The sequence below is a fragment of the Vigna radiata genome, chromosome 3 (assembly GCF_000741045.1).
Source record: "Vigna radiata var. radiata cultivar VC1973A chromosome 3, Vradiata_ver6, whole genome shotgun sequence".
In the NCBI taxonomy this organism is placed as follows: domain Eukaryota; kingdom Viridiplantae; phylum Streptophyta; class Magnoliopsida; order Fabales; family Fabaceae; genus Vigna; species Vigna radiata.
This window is the reverse complement of record NC_028353.1, coordinates 7,652,882-7,674,668: the sequence shown is the minus strand read 5'-3', so window position 1 is coordinate 7,674,668 and position 21,787 is coordinate 7,652,882. Positions and strand designations below refer to the sequence as shown.

Below are 21,787 nucleotides of genomic sequence, written 5' to 3'. Positions count from 1 at the left end.
AATTTATACTGGGTTGGTTTTTGGTTTGTTTAAAATTAAATTAAAATAAAAAAGTATAGTTTTAAGTTTAATTATAATAATAAAATGATTTAAATATGTTTTCAGTTGTTTGGAATCATCATTAAAAAAATATTTTTTAGTCTTCAAATCTTGTGAAATACTACTTTTAACTATAGAAAACATTAATAACATGATGTGATAAATGGTGATTTACTCAATATTTTTTTATATTCAGATTTAATTGAGTAATGTGATTTTTTTTTTAAACTTTATTGAAAGGCTTGAATATTAATCCTATACCGTTACTTTTTGTCTTTCAATTAAAAAAAAGTTATATTTAGTTCTATTATTTCTCGTAATATTGTTTTTAATTATTGGATTAGACTACACTAGTAACATTGATAATGTGGTAAACAACGGTGTTAGATAAATTTCCTGTACCTTTGACTGAAATTTTAAAATATAAGAGTGGGTTAAAAAAGGTTGATGTTGTGAGATATTTAAACAATGTGAATGAGATTTTAAATGTATAATAAAGGGAATATTACAAATGTTATTTAACTTCATATACTAAAACCAACATTTGGCAAAATCAAATTACTGAACAAATGAAAATATAAAATTAGAAGACCAAAAGAAAAAGTATTTTAACTATGGAGGACTAAAAGTATGTTTAAGCTTTCATAAACTGTTTAAAAAAGCATGTCACTTAATTACATTTATGTAACAAAGGTTGAATAAATCACTCTTCACATCTAATGTTTTAATTGTGGTCCAACTTGAAAAATATCATTTCACAAAATTCAAAGATTAAAAATAAAAATAATAATAATTTAAAGATGAAAATAAATAATGTTCTAGTTTAGAGTATCAAAAACATATTAATATCATAAAATTATTATTTAAATTAAATAAAGTAGAAATTATACCAGGAATCTTTTTAATGCACGATTATAGCAATTAATTGTTTTGAATTCGATTGTAACTAAACAATAGTGTTAAAATTCAAAATTTTATTTCGTTTGTAAATAAACCAAAATATAAAGAGTAAAAATTATTTAATATATTTATTAACATTAGATTTATTATAAATTTATTCATTTATTCTAAACTAAAAAAAATACAACTATAACGCCTTCATTATCAATTACTTATATAACTCAAACATTTCATGATAAGATATATTTACAATATACTAAACGTCATAGCTGAAATAGCCAACATTTATTGGCGTTACAAAATTGATATCAATGTTTATTTTATATATATATATATATATATATATATATATATATATATATATATATATATATATATATATATAATAATAATAATAATAAGATTTTTAAAATGTGATCAAAATAAAACATGTTTACATAGTTTTTCTATTAAGATCTAAAATACTACACATATGTTACTCTTCTCTTTCCTTCCAAAAAGCTTAAGAACAAAAAAAAAACATATATTAAAATTGTAAATAATATTAAGTATATACAATCTCAAAAACAATATTTTTTACCTCAACAAAAGTCACAAATTTTTAATAGCACACTTGATTATAGGTTTATTAAATTTTTCTTCTCAATCATAAAAAGCTTACATCATAGTTTTTATATCAAAAGGTCCACATTCATGTAACAATCAAATGATTACTTTTGAAATGCACATATTAAATACATTCATCTAAGTGTTACTTTTGATCTCTATTTATAATGTGATTAGTGAAATTCTAATTATCACAACCCATTACCCGTTAAGTATTTCTTATCAGTAATTTTGATTAGAAACGATATTTAGAAATAGTTATTGTCAAAAGTTGTCCGCTCGGTCTCCCATCCTCTATGATCGTGCGGTCGATTAACATCGTTTATTTATCTTGATTGAATGAAGCGTGGTGGTTCAAACTTGTCACCCATTCCGGGTGATCTTATCCGATCGGTCACTCTATGTGGTCGTATGATCATATAGACACTCACTAAATACATTATTGTATTTGATTTATATTATCAATAACTTCATTTTTGGAAAACTTCATAAATCAATACTTACATTATATAACACAGGGTAAGCTACTAATTTGGTAACATATCTCACAATATATATCAATATTCTACATCATTCAAATGTCAAACATTTTATTTATCCATATTGATTTTAACTCAAGACCACTAAAATAATTTAAAGATCACTAACAAAAATTACACAAACTCAAACTACATTAAAGGCCACTAAAATAATTTAAAGATCACTAACAAACATTACACAAACTCAAACTACATTAAAGACCACTAAAAAAAGTAAAACACACAAAATATTATAACTTAAAAGCATAATACACAATATTAATGAATCATAATATACATCCAACAACAATTCATTATGAACAAGTTTCTCCCATTCAAATAGTTTTAGTGAAAAAAAAAATAGATATTACAATTTAAATCATTATTCTATTGCACTCACAATGAATATGGTACACAACTTAACCGACTTTTCATTACGCAAAATAAGTCATTTAGTGATTAAAATAAGTAAGTTATAATCTGTAAACTGAAATAGCTACCAAATGACACATATGTCATAATTTAACTCCTGAAATAAAAATAAAAAAATTCTTAGCAACATTAATTTGATTAGGAAATGAAATAGCAACTAAAAGTTTTAGTACATAAATTTTTGTCACTAAATCGGTGGTTATATAAGTTAAAATAAAAGTGTTATTTTCAACTATCGAATTAACGATAAAAAAAATATTATCTTAACAATGAATTTGATTTCAGACATAAGATGAAAGCGTTGATTTCTACAACCGAATTGATAATTAAATTAAGTGTTTTTTTAATAATATAATATTTATGTCACTAAGTGTAATTAAATTTTTAATTTCTCACACCTCTCACTCACAAATTCTTTATACTTGAAAGTTCTCTAATTGAAAACCGCCTAAATCTCCCCTTTCGTCACTTACTAAAATCTCTCACTCTATTTTAAATAGCATGAAATCACTCTTTCTCTCTCATACATAATAATATAAAGGATAATGATATTTAGACAACATTTTTTTTTTTACAACATTTGAACATTGATTACGTGTCAATACGTGATTGGTCAAAAATTAATCCACAATAATGTTTATGATTATTATTATTGATTGTGGAGTAATTTTTGACCAATCACATATTGACACATAATCAATGTTCAAATGTTGTCAAAAAAATGTTGTCTAAATATCATTATCCTAATATAAAATCTCACACTTCCATTGCATAGTCCTTAAATGCCATTACAATTAACCATTTCAATATGTCATTGCTCGCAACATGTGGCCACCTTAACACTTATTCCTAAGACTCCACCAACTATAAGAAAATTGTACATTACCGATGGATATAATCCATTGGTAGAATGGTCGCGATAAATTTTATTGATGGGTTTCACGATCCGTTGATTATTATAATCTCAAATTCGTTGATAAGTATTTGTCAGTAATTAATGACAAATTTTGAGTATCGGTAAATGCCACAATTTGGACTTTTTCTTTCTTGTTCGTTCCTCTTATTCATAAATAATGGTGTGAATACAATAGAAAAATAACAAATTTGTTATGTAGGAAGTCTCATATCAACTATAGATAAGGTTAATTTAATATATAAGTGGGTAAAAACTTTATTCTATAAGTCGGTTTTGTGAGGTTGAGTTAAGCTTAAATTTTACTTCTTAGCATAATATCATAATCATTGTTAGAGTCTATTCTAGCAATATTTGTTGTTTTTTAACATATTGTTTCGTTGACTATTGGATCGCTATCGGAATATCCATTAAGGTTTAGTCTCACACACGAGATTTATCTACCTCGACACAAGGAGAGTATATTGAAAGTCTCACATTAACTAAAGATACACTAGTGCAAAAATGACCTTTAACGTAACTCATTAGATGTTAGATCACATAATATCCAACGTAAAAAATTGACCGGTAGTATTTTCGTAAATAAGTTGGCCCTGTAGACGTCGGTTAATGGGGGCCTGACGTATAGACGTCGGTTACAGGTGCATAATCGACGTTTATACTTTAAACCAGATCAGTTCGTACAATTAGACGCCAAAATGGGAGCGCCAGATCCCATTTAGACGTCGGATCCCGCCACCCCGACGTCTAAATGGCCTAACAGTGTAGGTGAAAAGTTGTTTTTGGACGTCGGCTCCCCTTACATCCAACGTTTAAATGGCCTGAAAGACTAGGTGAAAAGTTGTTTTGGACGTCGGCTCCCCTAACATTCGACATCTATATACACCACAAATTTAATTTTTAAATTGAATGGACGTCATATTAGTGAGGTCCCCGACGTCTAGTCGAGAATAGACGTCGGGCATTGAGGGCATCGACGTCTTGATTCCTGTTAAATCATAAATCGCGAACCCGCGGTTACACGCACTTCATCGTCTTCCTCCTCGCCTTTTCTCTCTGTGACATTGCATTTTCAGGTGCGTTTTATCTTTTTTGAACCGTTTCTATTTCGATTAAATTAGTCTTTGATGGATTATCTTCCATTTGAACCGATTAAAATGAGTTTTCGTTGTGTTTTGGTGTAGTTTTTCTCATGTCTTTGGGTAGCGCAGTAACACGTTCTTCCTTTCATAGTTTTCTCGTAAGAAAATTTTGCGTCTTTTGGATCTCTTATGGCATTTCAACCCAAAACCAACCCAGGTTTTTGCCTAGTTCTCATGTCACTGTATTCTTTTTCATTGGCGGTTGGAATGGAACTAGGCAAGGACTCAAGTTCGATTTTGGGTTGAAACGCCATAAGAGATCCAAAAGACGCAAGTTTTTCTTACGAGGAAACTAGCAAAGGAAGAAGGTGTTATTACACTACCCAAAGACACAAGCAAAACTGCATTAAAACACAACAAAAACTAAGTAAGCGTCGATTAATGCCCTTAGATGTCGTTTTGGTGTAATTTGACGTCTTTATAGACGTTGGACTCTATAGGTCTGACATCCCATTAACGTCACTCATAAAGACGTCGAATCGGGATACGACGTTAAAAGTTTAAAATAACAAACATCTAAAACTCTTTCTATACTAGTAATAAGAGTAATTTAGAGTATATAAATGAATGCAAATATTATCTTATAAACCAATTTTATAAAGTTTAGTCAATGAACTTTTTAATATTATTAAAGATACATTCTTTATAATAACTAACTAGAAAACGAACTACAAAATATCATCATGAATTTCTCATCTCCCTCCGACGTTTTAGTATATAAACATATTTTATAATAAGACAGAGTCTTAATTATTATGCTACACAATGTTTTAATAATAATATTTTTTTCAATTAAAATAACGGATGCTGGGTAGAAAAAGTAGGGTAAGAGAGGCATGAGTTATTCAGGGATCTGTGTAGTGCACATTAGGCATGATTAAGTAGTTTTATTTGAATAGTGGACAAGTTCTAGTGGATGAAGCTATAACTGCGGAGTGTTAATAATCATGGTCGATATGCAAACACGTGCAACGCTGGGTTGAATTCACGGATATCTTCACCTGAGAAAATGCCAAGTAACATGTTTCTCTCGCTCTCAATCTCCTTTATTTATAACACACAACTCCATCCTTTGGCCTAGTGTCGCACTTTCAACAACCAAAAAGGAAATATTAAGAAACAAAGATACACAGATATCCATGGAGGGCAAAAGGCAAGGAAGGAACAAAGTCCTTCCAACCAATGCCTTATGCATTGGCGGCGAAGGAGGGATTGCGGGTCTTTTTGTATTCGGTGGAGCTTTGGCCATTGCAGGTTTCATGGCAGTTGCATCTTTCGCCAGCAACAAGCAAAAGGCAAAGGCCACCCATGATCAACAGACAAAACCGAAGCCCCAACAATTGCTGTTGGATGAACATGAATGTAAGAGTGAAGACGATCATGACACCACCCAAAGTCTCACGTCTCTCGTTAAGAACTCATCAATCGGAAATCGAGATGCCACATGGTATGCTACGTCAACATATACCATTTATTTATTAGGAGCACGCACTTCCTTGCTTATATATGTTTCTGTCTTTTTTTTGTTGTCTGATTCCGACGCTTCTTTAACTAGTGTTTGTATGTTACTGCTTGCAGCTATTGGACATCCAATACGAACCTCGACCAAGTAATTAATCCTTAATTTCTTTAAGTATGTAAATGCTTGAGTTTCAATTGTCAGAAAAACTTGGATATATTTTCAGGAGGAGAAAAGTGAGCTTAAACCCAGAAGTGGTGATCAGGAGAGCCCAACCTGCTTTCAACATCAGGAAATTGTGTTTTCTGACTCTTCGCCCCCACAAAGTGCGGCTTCGTCGAACGTAAGTGGGGTTGCGGAAGAATGCATGGTGTCATTGTTTAACAGACCCATTGGCCAAGAACAAGAGCTGGATCAAAAGGATGAAATACCTCAAGACGATCTAGCATCCTCAGAAACAGAAACTGGAACCGAGGATGATGAGGAGGAGGAGGAGGATGAGCTGATGTCGGATGAAGTTTCAGAGTCTGGCTCAGAGGATACCTCAAAAGAAACAGGGACCACCTCCCTGGAATACAAGGAGGAGCAAGTTTGGCCGTCAGAGCTGGTACAACATGCAAAGGAAAAATTCAAGGGAGACAGCCATGCCTGCTCTCTCTCTGATGTGGATAGCTCCGACTACGAGGAGGAGGTGACAATGGCACACCAAGCAGATTTGAACCAAAATCTGAACTTAATGGTTCCGAATAATCAAGCATTAACCTGGGTTTTTCCCTTGCTGTTGCTAGCGCTGCTGATGCTCTTGGTTCTACTCACCTATCGTCCACAGGAGTCATTTTATGTACTAGATGATGAGGGTCATTCGGTAGTGAGGCAAATTTAGAGGATCAAAATGTTAGACATTTTCCCATTATATCATCTTAAAATATAATTTTTAATGAGTACCACCAGTATACGTTTCCGAAAATTTAACAATTTTTCTTATAAAAACAAAAGGTAACCATATATACTATCTTCTTAATGAGTTTGGAAAACTACATTGTTATGAGTTAAGATATGTGGAGAAAAGATTGCTATAACATGATTTTTAATACAACTTTTATTGTTTACTTAATTAGAATTTTTTTACATTCATTAATCATAAATCGTTCTTGCGATAAATGTTTAAAAAATTGCAATATAATTAATTATCTGTGCAAAAGTATACACCATTAATATGCCGAAATTAATCTCTATTAAAAATTTGTGATAATTAATATGGCTCACTTAAATTTACTTATCTTTAATCATAATTTCATATATCCTGATGAATTTCTACTAACGACAGTGTACCAAAAAAGGTTACTAACATTTTAGTGGAAATATATCTAAGCCAAAATTTACATTAATAATATATTAAAATTAATATCTATCTAAAATTTATGAAACTTTGTAACTCCATTTTAAGTTTACTTAGCTTAAATCGTAATATTATGAATTCTTACTTATTCCAACAGACGACAAAGTGCACTAAAAAAGGTTATTAACAATTTTAGTGGAATAAATCTATTTGGAGAACCCATATACCAATCAATTAAAACACTAAAAAGTCAAATTATTTACCTAAATTACAAAGGTGGTTTTTTTTAAAAAAAAATATAATGCGTTTACTGATCTTGTTTATCACGAATACCGATTATTAGCCAGTTTTTCCCCAAATTAAGTAGAATTGGAAGTCTTCCGGCCAGGAGAAGTGACATTTTGTAACGACAGACACCCTAGCAATCTCCTTGGGTAAATGCTTAGTTTCTGCACAAGTAATTTACATGGTATACTCCTTTATCCTATCACTCTTTTCTATATACAGTGCCTTGAGTTTCGAGTTTTTGACTCAATAGGCTGCTGCCGGATTATTGGGTTAGTAAGTTCGAATAAATATATGGGAACTATAGACAAAATTTAGCTACATAAATGCCTACGTTGCTGTGGACAAAACTTAATTCCCTGGTCTGGGTCTCTGTAATCGTTGAACAAACTGTAGTAGACGCCAAGAGGCAATGCAGTCGAATCAACTAGCATTCGAGAACGCCACGGTCTTCCACTAAGCTCGGCCAGCTGCAACCAGTAGACCATCCCAAAACACCCAATATCAGATCTACTTTAGAGCAAGCACTGACCTGAAAAACAATTTATTTGTGTAAGATGACAGTACACATTTGATGAACAAAGATCATCTAGATTAAGTATCAATCACAACGAGTGTTTTCAGACATTATACTGTACCAAATTTTCTAAATTCCCTTCAACGTGAAATACCATAACAGCCATTCCCCTTCCTCCATCAATCTCAGCCTGCTCATTTGATAAGTAAAGTGTTAAAGACATGTCAAAAGTTGAACCATACTAATATAATGTCGAGACGTCTTATTTGAGTATTGCATAATTGCTTGGATTTTGGTTTAACCACTCACCACACAAGAACATATGGCTATGCCTGCAGTGGACAATACTGTAGTGACCTCAGCCATCATGCCTGAAATAAATGTTCAACAGGTTACAATCGAGATGGAAAAATAACGCTTGTTTAATGTGTCAGAGATATGAGTCATCAACCACAGCATTTAATGGAACACTACTAAATATTCACTTCTACATCGTACCATCCCCCATCTCTAAGCCAAATTCGGACCTAATGCGTTTCACCTAGATCCGAAAAATGCAGTCACCACAATGTTCATAGGCCACAAGGTCTAAAGCATCAATTTTACCGGCACGGATAATCAGTAAAAAGTATCTATTAACATTTTATTTTGACAGTGTATTATTATGATTACCCCAATTTTTGCATAACATATCCTTATCAACAGTACTAATCTGCATTTTGCACATCTAAGCAAGAGAAGATTTAATTATTATTCAAAAGAGCAAGCTTACCTCTTCGGTCTATACATACTACAGATAACCACTGGATGGAATGCCCTTCCATATTGTGCCAGGAAGCAATTTTCTGTGCTTGCCAACTTTCTAAACCTGGCAGGACCTCCTTATATCTTGGAATGTTAACTTGAATCATCTTTGCAACAAGGTTTCCCTGCAGTAACGTCTCCCCTTTTCCGTTGAAACTTTCACGCTGCACATGCTTATTATGTTTCCCGTTGACCTTGGGGATCCAAACACTTCCATTTTTACTTTGGAGGACAGTCTCATTTCTTGTTGACGTTGATATTTCCTCTCCATTCACAAACGTTTTACCCCACGGATATTTGGAACCACTGGAACCTTTTGATAGTTCTTCAGATTCGCTGTCCCCCTCAGAGTCAGTAACGAAGTCATTGACTGCTTCAGTAGTGATATCAGAAGCGGAGCGTGCAGCTTGTTCCCTTAGAAACTACACAAAAATATAAAATGTTTATTTAAAACACAAATTGGAAAGGTTAAGCCTTCATACGAAATCTTACCTTCATTATTTTGTGTCTCGCACTCCGTGTTTTAGCATGTTGCAACCACTGTTTATGCCTCTGAAAGGCAGATTTGCTTGAAAGTGCCTGCGAGCACAGTTAATATTTTGAGCTCTAATGAAGGGAGAAACAAATATATACGATAATTGTGACTAACCATTTATGTATGTATTAACAAAACATTTTCCTTAAATAACAGTGTAAAAAGTGTGTAAACAATTTGTCTTTGTCATGGAAGAAATATACAAATTAAATTGAAGGCGAAACATAATGCAACAATATATTATGATATGCCAAGATATTTGCTTCCTCAATGATTTGAGAATCATAAGGAAACATAATATTTTTAACAACTTCTGAGAATAATTGTTTCATAATAGATTCTATAGATGGTCTAAAAGATATAACAAATATATTATGATATGCCAAGATATTCTATATACTAGCAAGGTATTCTAACAACTTTTGAGAATAATTGTTTCATAATAGATTCTATAGATAGTCTAAGATATTACAAATTTATTATGATATGCCAAGATATTCTATATACTAGCAAGGTATTCTAACAAATAAAATTAGTGAAAACATGTACTATTCGATGCAAAAACTAACAGATAGCACACACCTAGAGCATAGAGAGTGAATCATATAATTCAATTAAAATAACAGCATATCTTCCTAATTCTAACATTGCAAAGTAAATTTATATTTGCACATATACTTAAAACAAAATTAGTTTCCAATTACATCAAATGTATCAAACATAAAAAAAAAAAAATTAAAAAAAAAATTAAAAAAAACACTTAGGATGAGTTGAGCAATACTGACATTATATGTGATTATCTCCACAACTTCTGCATTTGCAAGTACATGTGTGGGAGAAACAAGATTTCCATTGACCTGCATTTACACCAAATGCACCTCTAATATTTCAACAACACACATCTCTACTATGACTAACATGATTTAAGAATGCAAATGTGGAGAGTTATACCTTCGCAGCTACCATCTTGTTTCCTATTTCAGTGTGTATCATATAAGCATAATCAATGACACTAGCACCCTGAGGAAGATTCTTAATCTGCAAATAGTGTGACAAAATATAGTTAAAAAACCGCAGCTAGTTTTCAGATACAAGTTTCTAATTGTCTAATTGACTTTTGGGGTGGGTGAGGGGAATTAGTCATATAATACATGACATAGTCCATCCTTACCTCTCCCCTTGGTGTGAACACAAAGACACGACTACCCAGCAGATCTCTTGTAATAGTGTCCACAAATTCCCTAGAACTCATGTTGCCAACAAACTCTTCTTGCCACTCTCTAATTGCATTCAGCCAGCCAATCTGTAGGAACGGAAATACTTCATTCGTGAGATCAGCATCAAGATTTTATTTTTGTTGCTATTACAAAGCCAAAGTTTACCATTAGGCTAACAACCTAATGGAACCAAAATTGGGTAAAGGCTACACCAAAATCTCTCTTTAAAATTTAAAAGATTATTTCTATCATACTCAGGGCCAGATAACATACTCTGAGTGCAATGTTGGCGTTGTTAAGACAAACCGTCTTCCCTCTTGAGCTTTTACCACTTGGTGTAGCACTTCCAACCAAGCCAGTGACAAATTCTCTCCCACTGTAATGGGCAGCAATGCCTCTCTCAGCTATCAAATCCATTTCTTCTGTTCTAATCTGTAAGAAGTAAGACACTAATAAGAAACTTTTATTGTGAACTTCTAACCTATCCAGACGAAGTTCTAATCTGAACACCTATTTATAAAAATTAGTTAGTGAAAATGGATCATGCGAAAGTAAAATTTAGAAGATGCAGAAAACAAAACCTGGACTTCTAGCCTAAACATGCTTTCGTACAAAAATGGAATCACAGTGGTATGGAGACTTTGGTAGCCATTTGGTTTGGGGGTTGCAATATAATCCTTCACCTAGAACAAATCAAATATTTTTCACCAGTCACAAAGCAATGAAAATATATTTCTCTAAAATCTAACACTTTCTATTCTCAAATCAAATAAAAAGTATCATACGTACAGATCTAGGAATAGGAGTCCAGATTCCATGGATCAACCCCAGAACATGATAGCAAATCTGCAGAAAAATGAGAGAAAAGGCTTTTCATATACCAAAAAATGGAAGTGTAGCAGTCGTATTTGAGACCATGATAAGTAGTTACCTGTTGTGGATTGCACAAAGGCCCAACCCCAATGCATGGCTTTGGTTTAATAACAATACGAAGCTGGTTACAACAAAAAAGTTGGTTTTCAACAAACAAACTTGAAAGTTTATCCAAATCTTTATAACAGTAAGTAATCCAGGGCATAAAAGAAAGCAAACCTGTGCGATTTGGTTAATCTCACTGATTGAACTTTTTGATTTGAGAACTGCCTTATAGATACTGCAAACAAAAAACAATATTTCTAAATGAATAGCCAGATACCTTAAATTATAAACAAAAAGATGCATAATGATTATAGAAGAACAGAATAGAAAAACTAAATATTTAAAATGTACATGATGTCAGATACATCAACCAACATAAACAGTTGAATAAACAAAACGGAAGCATTGAAATTGAGATTTGTGGCTTAACCTGTAAGGCTCTTTACAGACAGCACGGACTTCTGTTTTAACAGTTAGAAGGTCTAATAATTGATCATCTTGGATTTTCTTCATAAATATTTTGTTTGCCTATAACAGAAAGAACAAATACGCTTAATCAATGGACTATAGTGACACAATCACCTGGAAGAAAAGGTTCAATAAATGGAAATACAGAAAGATGGAAAGCAGTTATAGTTTTTCAACTTGTCTCTTCAAAACAAATTTAAGATAGAGTAGCATTACCTCCAGAAGTTCTTTCTCATGTTCTTTGTATAGCTCTGCTACTCTTCTCTTCACCTTAGCATAGTCTTCCGCATTTGTGTACATAAATGACAGGTTTTCTAGTTCTGACTGTATCATCAAACAAGAATATAATATATCAGAATTTCCCTCATGGGAAGATATATTGGTTTATTATAATTAACTTAAGAATTTTGATCCTCAGTTCTACTCTAAACATGCAGACTTGAGGCATTACAGGAAAAAAAAACATGAATGTTAGTTCTTAGAGATTAGGCAATCATAGGATACCTTAATTTGATACATCCCAAGCAACTTCGCTAAAGGAGCAAATACCTGCAATGTCTCCATTGCAATGCTAGCCTGTGCACAATGTATTCAAGTTAGAAAAAATTTAGAATCTAGGATTTGTACGCATGTAACAAGATTAAATAAACAACAGAATTACTATAAACCTGTTGAAATGTAATGTTATTTTATTATTATTTCTTTTGTATGTACCCCGCTTTAAGGTTAGGGTTCAAGGTAAGTGCCCTGCGTCTTTTTGTAACCATACATGTATACATCAATAAAAGGTAAAACAGTGTAAGTTGAATACACTGAACTTTCTTAGGTAGAATTGGATCCAGGTAAAGGTCTACCATGCAACTACTGACTTGTGGGGAGGACTTGACATAACCACCACCCTCAAGCCCGAGCGTGAGTATTATTATAACATCCTATTAGTATTATTATAATATCCTATGATGAGAACCAGTCAAAACCAAACAATGGTGATATTGCTATAACATGTAAGCTTTGGCCATTTTTAGTACCATTTACATTATGTCATGTTTTTAGGAAAATCAATGACAATAATGGAATGAAGTAAAGGCAACCCAAAAAAGATAATTATTCATAACAATGAGATTCATCTTTAGTTTCAAGACAATAATGGAATGCAGTAAAGGCCACTCGAAAAAGATAATTCTTCATAACAATGAAATTCATCTTTGGTTTCAAGACAATGATAATTAACAAATATTTGACAAGATGGATATATGAATCTCAGCTTCATAGTCAAGTTCATGTTGCTAATACACAATATTTCTATCCACGTCCCTAAATTTACTGTTGCAAAGTCCTATTGGTGGGAATGTATCTTTACAAGTTAGATTTTTAAATGACAAGGAAATTGAAAATTGTGTGCATCTCTTTATAGCCAGTCTCAAATTTTGATAGGGACCCACCTATTCAATGTTATGTAGAGGCGAGATCGACAAAATTACGTGAGAACATCCATTCCCTTTTCATGTTATATATTATTGTTTAAGAGTAAAAAACACTGCATGTTCATAACAGTTTCCTCCCAACAGAGCACAAAAAGTCTTTCAAATCAGTGGCCCTAACCTGTTTATGTGGAGGCATATGCGATAGTGTACGCATGTTATGCAACCTATCTGCTAATTTGACAATTATAACACGAACCTGAAATGACACACATATTAGTTGCCAAACCACTTTCAATATACAATACATTTGGAACAGACAAGAATATATTAGGTCACCTCCTCTGTCATAGCTAGAAACATTTGCCGAAGATCTTCTGCTTTCACATCTTGAACAGAATCATTTTCATTCTTATACTTCAACTTTCCAAGTTTCGATACCTAGTTAGAATTTAGAATGTTATGTGCATTTAATTTACTTGGTAAATTTATGACTGTGGCACTACAGCTATTGGAGACTTTAGATTTCCATCAACGTTTTACAATCAAGATTCAAGAATAATAAGTACCTTGGTCTCTCCTTCCACAATGTGGCGCACAGTAGCACCAAACTCCTCCTCTATCCTCTCAAAAGTAACGACATTTGTATCCTCAACTGTGTCATGAAGTAATCCGGCAGCAATTGACTCCCAATCAAGTTCCTGGAAAAATGGTTGGATCCATAAATAAAATTGTTTTGTTACACACTTTTAGTATGTAAATTTTGCAAGAGTAAACATTTCTTCATAACTCACAAGTTCCCCAAGAATACGCGCAACCTCAACTGGGTGAATGATGAAGGGTTCACCGCTGCGTCTTTTCTGACCATCGTGAGCTTTAAACGCCAACTGTGACAATCAGGAACAAAAAGAAACAAAACAAAATAAATAAATTAAGTAAATCCAACTGTGTTGAAGAAATTATTAAAGAGCATGTCAGGCTAGCTTCTCCAGCTAATCAACTTACCATAAAAGCATTGTGGACTAACTCCAGTTCTTTTGAAGACAGGTATGAAATAGCAGGTTTAAGATCCTGAGGCAATCATGTGATCGATAATATGACTCAGCCACTACCAAAGAGGATATCCTCATTCACAGAACTATAATCAACAACAGAAATGATTATGTAAAATTCAGGACTGTACCTCCCACAAACTTTTTGGGGAAAAATCAGTGGCGATGTTGGAAGGGAAGGCTGAAGAACAACATAATTGCCCTCTTCTGGGAGCAACTTGAGACATGTTTGACCTAGACAATCCTTCAAAAAGTACAATATCAAGTGGTTCATCGGAACAAGAACCACTTACACTAAAAGCTTCACATCCCTGCCAATTTTGCAAGATTAACAGATAACTAGTTAGTAATTTAAACATCTCTTCTAACCATACTGACTCACAGGATGCAACAGAGGTCAAAAAAGAAGGAAAATTATCAATCAATCATTCTCATACCAAGAACCAGCATCTCTAATTCAATTAAAAAATTGAAAGCACTCAAACTTGGAAAGGCCAAGGGAAACATAAAAACTTACAAAATTATACCGGTTCCTTCGTCCATTACGTCCGTTGTACAAGTCCGAACACTGGTGAGGAGGATGAGCAGTGCTCGCAAGAAAGCCAGTGAGAAACCTTGGAGCTTTCCATGCGCAGGAAAGAAGACTACAGTCGAATTTTCCGCTTCCGTCCCCTCTCCAGAGCTTGCAGGCATTCACGCATTCTAAAGAAACTGCAGCACCAAACCTTCACTCAGAAAACGACACTTGCAAAACACTTCCACTCAAAAGAAACAAGAGCTTATGAACCAAGCGGTAATAGGCACATTCAGTAGAATTAAAGAATCTAAAACCCGCAAATTGGCACAGGGAATAAACGCATCAACAGAGTGGAAAGAATTTAAGAGGAGAAGGTTTAAACCCAGGTTCAGTAGACTTACCTGACATGGAGGATGCAGAGGCCATGTTTTATTGAAAGAGAACAATCTCATTGAATCTTGAATCCCGAAAGTGTGCGGAATCGGAAGCAAGTAGCGAAAGAAGGGGTCATTGAGGTTTGGATTGAGAGGGAATAGGAATTGGAGAGTGAGAGTGGTTCTGTTGTGAAAATAAGAAATGAAAGAATGGAAGAGATGAAACAAGTGCGAGCGATAACAAACACAGCTTCCAGGGGATATCGAGTTTAGCACAGGCCACACAATACGGTTTCGTAAAGATATTTTTCTGTCTCTTTTTTACATTTAATATTCTATTGTATTAAAAGGGAATAAATCAATAATTACTTAAGTTCATTGGGTTAACAAGAAAAAGAAAAAACTTAAAACAAACTAACAAAATACATACAGCTATTATCATCCAAAAAACATTAATAAGTATTTAATGACATTAATGGTAATATTAAATGCACATAACTTCATGATTTAATATTTGTATGAGTTACATTATGCCTATGTTAATGGGATTTTATTAAACTTTTATTCAACCTACCCACACATGGTTGATTGTTGAAGTACAAAATATTGTCTCTGTATAGTAATTGATGGTCCTAAGATTTGTCGGAGTCAGTTTCGAATCCTATAAAAAGCTGATTTATGCTTCCAAAAATAAAATTATGAGTTAAATATGTTTTTAATTTTTTAATTTTAAATAAAAATTGAAATTCGTTTTTATTTAAAACTTTGGTCTAATTTTAAAAATATATGTATTTGATTTTTTTAATCAAAATTTATTAACTTTATTTAATGTTTCAAATGCATTTTTCAGTTAAAATTAAAACAAAAATGTGTCAAATAATGTAAACAACTAAAATATTATCATAAAACGTACGTAAAACATCAAATAAACTAGATAAAATTTAGTTAAAAGGACTAAATTTATATATTTCTATAATTAGGAAATTAAATTAGGCAAAAGTTACAAGGATGAACTAATTCCAATTTTCACTAAAAGTTAAAAAATCAAAAACATATTTAACTCTAAAATTATTTATACCAAAGTAAATACACCTCGAGGAATAAAATTATTTATAGCGAAATAAATACGTAACACTAATATAATATAATTAACTCTAGTAGGCCTCAATATCTTTACAAAGAAAACTCATGATATAACGTTATTCACAAATTTTTTATACATATAGTTGTTTTTTCTTATTTCTTTACTTATTTAATTTTATTAATCACCAATGAAAACACACATCCGTTCATTTGTTTTATATGATAATAGAAAATAATAAAATTCTTGTATTATTATTATACTTATAAAATTATCTATAAATTATTTTTATAGTTTTAATTATTTTTTTTATTTTTTATGCAAATTTTTAATTAAAAATAGTTAAGTTTAAAAAAGCAATTAAAGTTTAAAGAAACAGTTAGTTAAATAGTGAAAATAATAAAATATCTAATTTAATTTTAAAAAATAAATTGAAAAATAAATATGAACATTAAAAGAACTTGGTTATATATATGGGCAATAGATGTAGAAATGTAGCACAAACATCCAAACACTCTCAGGTTAGAAATATCACATGTAAGACCATAAAGTTTTTGAAAAGGTGTGTTATTATTGAGAAACGGTGTTGGGATAATATTTATCAAATAAGTGGCATACAAAAGTGCATAAGTCCAAAAATATGCAGGTAAATTTGAATGAAAAAGAAGAGCACGAGTGACATTGAGTAAATGTTGATGTTTGCGCTCGACAATTCCATTTTGCTGAGGAGTTTCTACACATGATGTTTGATGTATTATACCTTTAGATTTGAAAAATTCATGCATAGAGAACTCAACACCATTATCGGTGCGAATGATTTGAACATGAGAATTAAATTGGTTTTCAACAAAAGCAATGAAATTAACAATCAGTTGGCGAGTCTCGGCTTTATTGGTCATGAGAAAAATCCATGTAAATCGTGTATGATCATCCACAATTGTGAGAAAAAATTTATGACCATGCATGGAAGGGGTAGAGTAAGGGCCCCAAATATCCATATGCAAAAGAGAAAAAGGTTTTTGAGCATGTGAATGACTTATAGGAAATGGAAGTTTGCGTTGCTTTGCATAATGACAAGAGTTGCAAATTAAATTTTCATTTATGGTAAAACAAGGATATATTTTCTGCATAATATGTAAGCGAGTGTTGGATAAATGCCCAAGGCGTAGCCAAAGATCAATAGGCAGAAGATTACAATCAGGATGAACAACAGTAGAATGTATTTGAGGGAAATTAAAAATCTGAGGATCAAGCTGGTATAGACCATTCTTCACATCAACTGAACCAATCTTCATCTTGGTGTTTGTATCCTGTATGAGACAAGAGTTAGCTGAAAAAAGAATTTGATAAGGTGTATTCAAAACCAATTTTGACAGAGAAATCAAATTGAATGTGAATGAAGGAACATATAAAACATCAACAAGAAAAAATGTGGAAGTGAGGTGAATAGTGCAAACATGAGTGGCTATAACACGATGGCCATTAGGAATGCTAATAGGAATAGGAGCAATGGTGTGATATGATGTAAAAAATTGTAAGGAATTAGAAACATGGTTTGTGGCTCCTGAATCAAGGATCCAGGGGGCTGTGTGGAGTGTTTGTGTTGTGCAAACTATGGATGAAATACTACCTGAGGGATGTGAAGTGTGTGTAGAAGAAGAAATTGAACCAATGTGATTAGCATGTGCAGAATTGGATGCTGAAGCAGTATGAGATGGTTGCTGAATCAAGGCCAACAAAGCTTGGTATTGTTGAGGAGTAAACCGAATTTCTGATTTCTCTGAACTGGTATGTTGTTCCTTTTTCAGCAACTGGAACTTCAATAAGGGATACACTGTTAGTAGAGGAGAATTTGCCATTGAAGAAGCGGTGTCCAGGAGGATATCCATGCTTCTTATAGCAGACTTTAATGGTGTGACCGGTCTTTCCACAATGAGAACAAATCTTTCCACGAGTGGGCACATTCTTACTGATATTAGAATCAAATTGATTTGGGAAGCCGTGTTTGTGATAACATGTACTCTCAGTATGACCAGAACGTCCACAAAATGCACAAGCAGAAGTAGTAGTGGTAGGAGCATTAACAACATTTATAGAAGTTTGTTTTGTCTCGGCATGAAAAATATCAGGAATAGAATATTGTCTTTCCTGCTGGGCTACATACGAGAAGATTTTGTTGATTGGAGGTAGAGGATCCATCAACAAAACATGAGAGCGCACATTAGCATACTGATCATTTGGACCACGAAGAAATTGCATAGCCTGATCTTCCAATTTACGTTGAGCAAGGGTTGAAGATAATTTACAAGTACATTGTGCCCCACAAATGCAGACCGGATCTGGCCGAAAATTTTCCAGTTCATCCCAAATAACCCTCAGCTGAGTAAAATAATCGGTGACAGTGAGATCACCTTGTTTTAGAGAAGAGGCTTCAAGCTGTAAAGCGGAAATGCGAAGATCACCCTGTGAGTATCGAGATTTGAGATCGCGCCAAATTTCCTCTGCACAGTCCATCCAAAGGATGTTTTGCCTGATGGATGAAGAAACCGAATGAACAAGCCAGGAGACCACCATGTTATTGCAGCGTTTCCAAGCTCCAGAGAGTCGATCAGAAGCTAATGACCGTGGAGTGCTTCCATCAATGAGCTCCAATCTGTTCTTAGCACTAAGAGTCGTGAGCATAGATCTGCTCCAAGAATGGTAATTGGTGGAATCGAGTAAAGGAGAGACTAAGGGTAGGGCAGAATTTTCATTGGGATGGAGATATAAGAAATGGTGAACATTAAAAGAGGGATCAGTTTCATCACCCATGGCAACAGAAGCAAAGAAGGGTGATGAAGAAGGAGAAGATGACTGTTAGGCTCTGGATACCATGATAAATATCAGAGAAATCTCAACAGAATTGACACGTATCAGAGACATGCAACACACTGTGTGTTGTGTGTCATTTATTGAATTAGCAATGTGTATATTTATACATCAGATAAAGGGAGAGAAAAGTAAAAAACAGAGAAGCACTAGAAGCTTCTGTAACAGCGGCGCAAAAAAATAAACCAAACAACTAATCCCAATATTAATTATGATTAAGATGTATGTTTATAATTAATTGCAAATTGAAGAAACTTAGTAAAGATTATTTTTACAATGAAAATGTTAGTCATAAAAATTTTTGTATTGAATATTTTATATGTATAATTGATTAATTTATCTCTCATGTCGATTCAAGTGATTTTATGACATATAAACATTTTTTTAAATTAAAACGTGTTCAACTTTTAAAGGGATGAACTAAAAAGTTGTTGTATGAATCTTTAATTTTTTTTTTGAGAAATGATATTAATGGTGTTGATTTTTTAAATAAATTTCTAAAAAAGTGTTAAAAGAATAAATTAACAATGCATTCAATATATTAAATTATATGGAAGAATCATTTTCTTTTTTACTTGTAAAATATTATTAGTAATGTCCATTACACTTTATTATCTAAAGGTGTTTTTCAAAAGTAAAATTTCTTAAGTTTTGAATAAGATAAACATTAAAATTGGAAGTAAAGTATTCATAAATGTTTAAAAGATTAATATAAACTAGAAATTTAAAACTTTTTAGGTCCAAAACATTCTACCCATGATAGGAAGTCGTGGCATACTATTGAGTAACTGAAGTTTATATATATATATATATATATATATATATATATATATATATATATATATATATATATATATATATATATATATATGGGTTTGCTAATTTGTGTACGCGTGTTTTTTTTCAGTTGGTACATTTTAGCAATGTGTACCGGGTTTCAGTAGACAAAAATATCCTTATATCATGAATTCTAAGTTTTAAGGGTAAGGATATTTTAATAATTTTCATTCTCAAAATTAAAAAAATAAAAAAGAAACCCCAAAACCCTTACTTACCTCTCTCATTCCTCTTAACACTTCCTCTTTCATCTCTTTCACTCTAACTTTTTTTCTCTGTCATCCCTACTCTAGCCCCAATTCAAAAAAAAAAAAACAGAAACACTTGCCTTATTTTAATAATTTTCATTCTCAAAACTAAAAAAAAAACTCAAACTTTTACTCACCTCTTTCATTCCTCTCAACCCTTTCTCCTTTATCTCTTTCACTCAAACATTTTTCTCTGTCATCTCTGCACTAGCCCCAACTAAAAAAACACTCATTATTAAATTAAATGGTTAGAGAAAAAAAATACTTACATAAATAAAAAAATTAAAGCACCTCATTTTTTCTTTATATAATTTTAGATAAAATTTCAAGATTTAGAATTTTTATTGTTTGATTTTATTGTTGAGAATTTTATTGTATTTTGATTTATTTTTTCTTTAGTAAAGGAAAACAAGTTAATGAATTTCTACCAAAAAAAAATTAAATGGCCACGGAGCAATGTTACGTAGTAGTCTCAAAATGTAAAAGAAGGATGTTCATAAGTCTTGGTGAAAGTTGTGCCCGTCGGCGGTAATATATATAGTGAAGATAATGAAATTAAAGAGATTTTGAATGAACTTTTTTCAGAAGGTGAATATGTCAATGACTCAACTCTTTACAAAAGTAAATTGTTTAATAATGAGTGTTTTTTAGTTGGGGTTAGTGTAATGATGACAGAGAAAATGTTTGAGTGAGAGAGATGAAGGAGAAATGGTTGAAAGGAATGAAGGAGGTGAGTAAGGGTTTGAGGTTTCTATTTTAGTTTTGAGAATGAAAGTTATTAAAATAAGACAAGTGTTTCTGATTTTTTTCAATTGGGGCTAGAGTAGACATGAGAGAGAAAATGAAAGAGATGAAAGAGAAAGGGTTGAGAGGAATAAGAGAGGTGGGTAAGGGTTTTGGGGGTTTCTTTTTTTATTTTTTTAATTTTGAAAATGAAAATTATTAAAATACCCTTAATCTTTAAACTTAGAATTCATAATATAAGGATATTTTTGTCTACTGAAACCCGGTACACATTGCTAAAATATACCAACTGAAAAAACAAACGTACGCAAGTTAACAAACCCATATATATATATATATATATGTTGTACAAATTATAAGAAAAAAAAAAAAGAAAAATTACTGGCATGGAGTTGGAAAACAAATATCATACAAGTCAAATTATATAAGGCTGAAATTTCTCTTTTTTTTCTGAGTTTTATCTCATTTTTTATTTAAAATAATTATAAATATTTGATAAAAATGAACCATTTTTTTATCCATAAAATTTAATTAATTATCATATAATATATAT

The 21,787-nt window shown here is 32.2% G+C and overlaps 2 protein-coding genes across 3 annotated transcripts; one reads left to right on the top strand and one right to left on the bottom strand.

Moving 5' to 3' along the window:
• The first annotated feature begins 5,644 nt into the window (after positions 1-5,644).
• On the top strand, positions 5,645-6,892 carry LOC111241393. Its single transcript, XM_022779024.1, has 3 exons — positions 5,645-5,997; positions 6,129-6,159; positions 6,236-6,892. The coding sequence occupies exons 1-3, from the start codon at positions 5,690-5,692 to the stop codon at positions 6,890-6,892; spliced, it is 996 nt and encodes a 331-aa protein (XP_022634745.1). The 5' UTR covers positions 5,645-5,689.
• An 855-nt stretch (positions 6,893-7,747) lies between these two features.
• LOC106757769 (putative GTP diphosphokinase RSH1, chloroplastic) lies at positions 7,748-15,750 on the bottom strand. Of its 2 annotated transcripts, XM_014640558.2 has the most exons (24): positions 15,484-15,750; positions 15,083-15,276; positions 14,697-14,876; positions 14,519-14,584; positions 14,308-14,400; positions 14,083-14,214; positions 13,853-13,954; positions 13,695-13,772; positions 12,597-12,668; positions 12,309-12,416; positions 12,055-12,152; positions 11,799-11,859; positions 11,638-11,700; positions 11,496-11,552; positions 11,288-11,389; positions 10,980-11,138; positions 10,661-10,792; positions 10,441-10,527; positions 10,275-10,346; positions 9,447-9,533; positions 8,923-9,376; positions 8,460-8,521; positions 8,272-8,340; positions 7,748-8,165 (listed from the first exon to the last, which is right to left on the bottom strand). In XM_014640558.2, the coding sequence occupies exons 1-24, from the start codon at positions 15,506-15,508 to the stop codon at positions 8,061-8,063; spliced, it is 2,658 nt and encodes an 885-aa protein (XP_014496044.1). In that variant the 5' UTR covers positions 15,509-15,750; the 3' UTR covers positions 7,748-8,060. The 2 variants fall into 2 exon arrangements, with proteins under 2 accessions (XP_014496044.1, XP_022635054.1); XM_022779333.1 differs by lacking the exon at positions 15,484-15,750 and having other exon boundaries at positions 15,093-15,190.
• Positions 15,751-21,787: the final 6,037 nt, after the last annotated feature.

Bases quoted from the DNA above. Each gene is read 5' to 3' on its own strand.
- LOC106757769 (XM_014640558.2), bottom strand. From the start codon at position 15,508: ATGGCCTCTGCATCCTCCATGTCAG. The intron at 12,669-13,694 runs GTTAGGGCCACT...CATTGTGCACAG, and splicing joins ATATGCCTCCACATAAACAG to GCTAGCATTGCAATGGAGAC. The intron at 11,139-11,287 runs GTTTTGTTTTCT...TACTTCTTACAG, and splicing joins TGTTTAGGCTAGAAGTCCAG to ATTAGAACAGAAGAAATGGA.
- LOC111241393 (XM_022779024.1), top strand. From the start codon at position 5,690: ATGGAGGGCAAAAGGCAAGGAAGGAACAAAGTCCTTCCAACCAATGCC. The intron at 5,998-6,128 runs GTATGCTACGTC...TACTGCTTGCAG, and splicing joins GGAAATCGAGATGCCACATG to CTATTGGACATCCAATACGA. The intron at 6,160-6,235 runs GTAATTAATCCT...ATATATTTTCAG, and splicing joins CCAATACGAACCTCGACCAA to GAGGAGAAAAGTGAGCTTAA.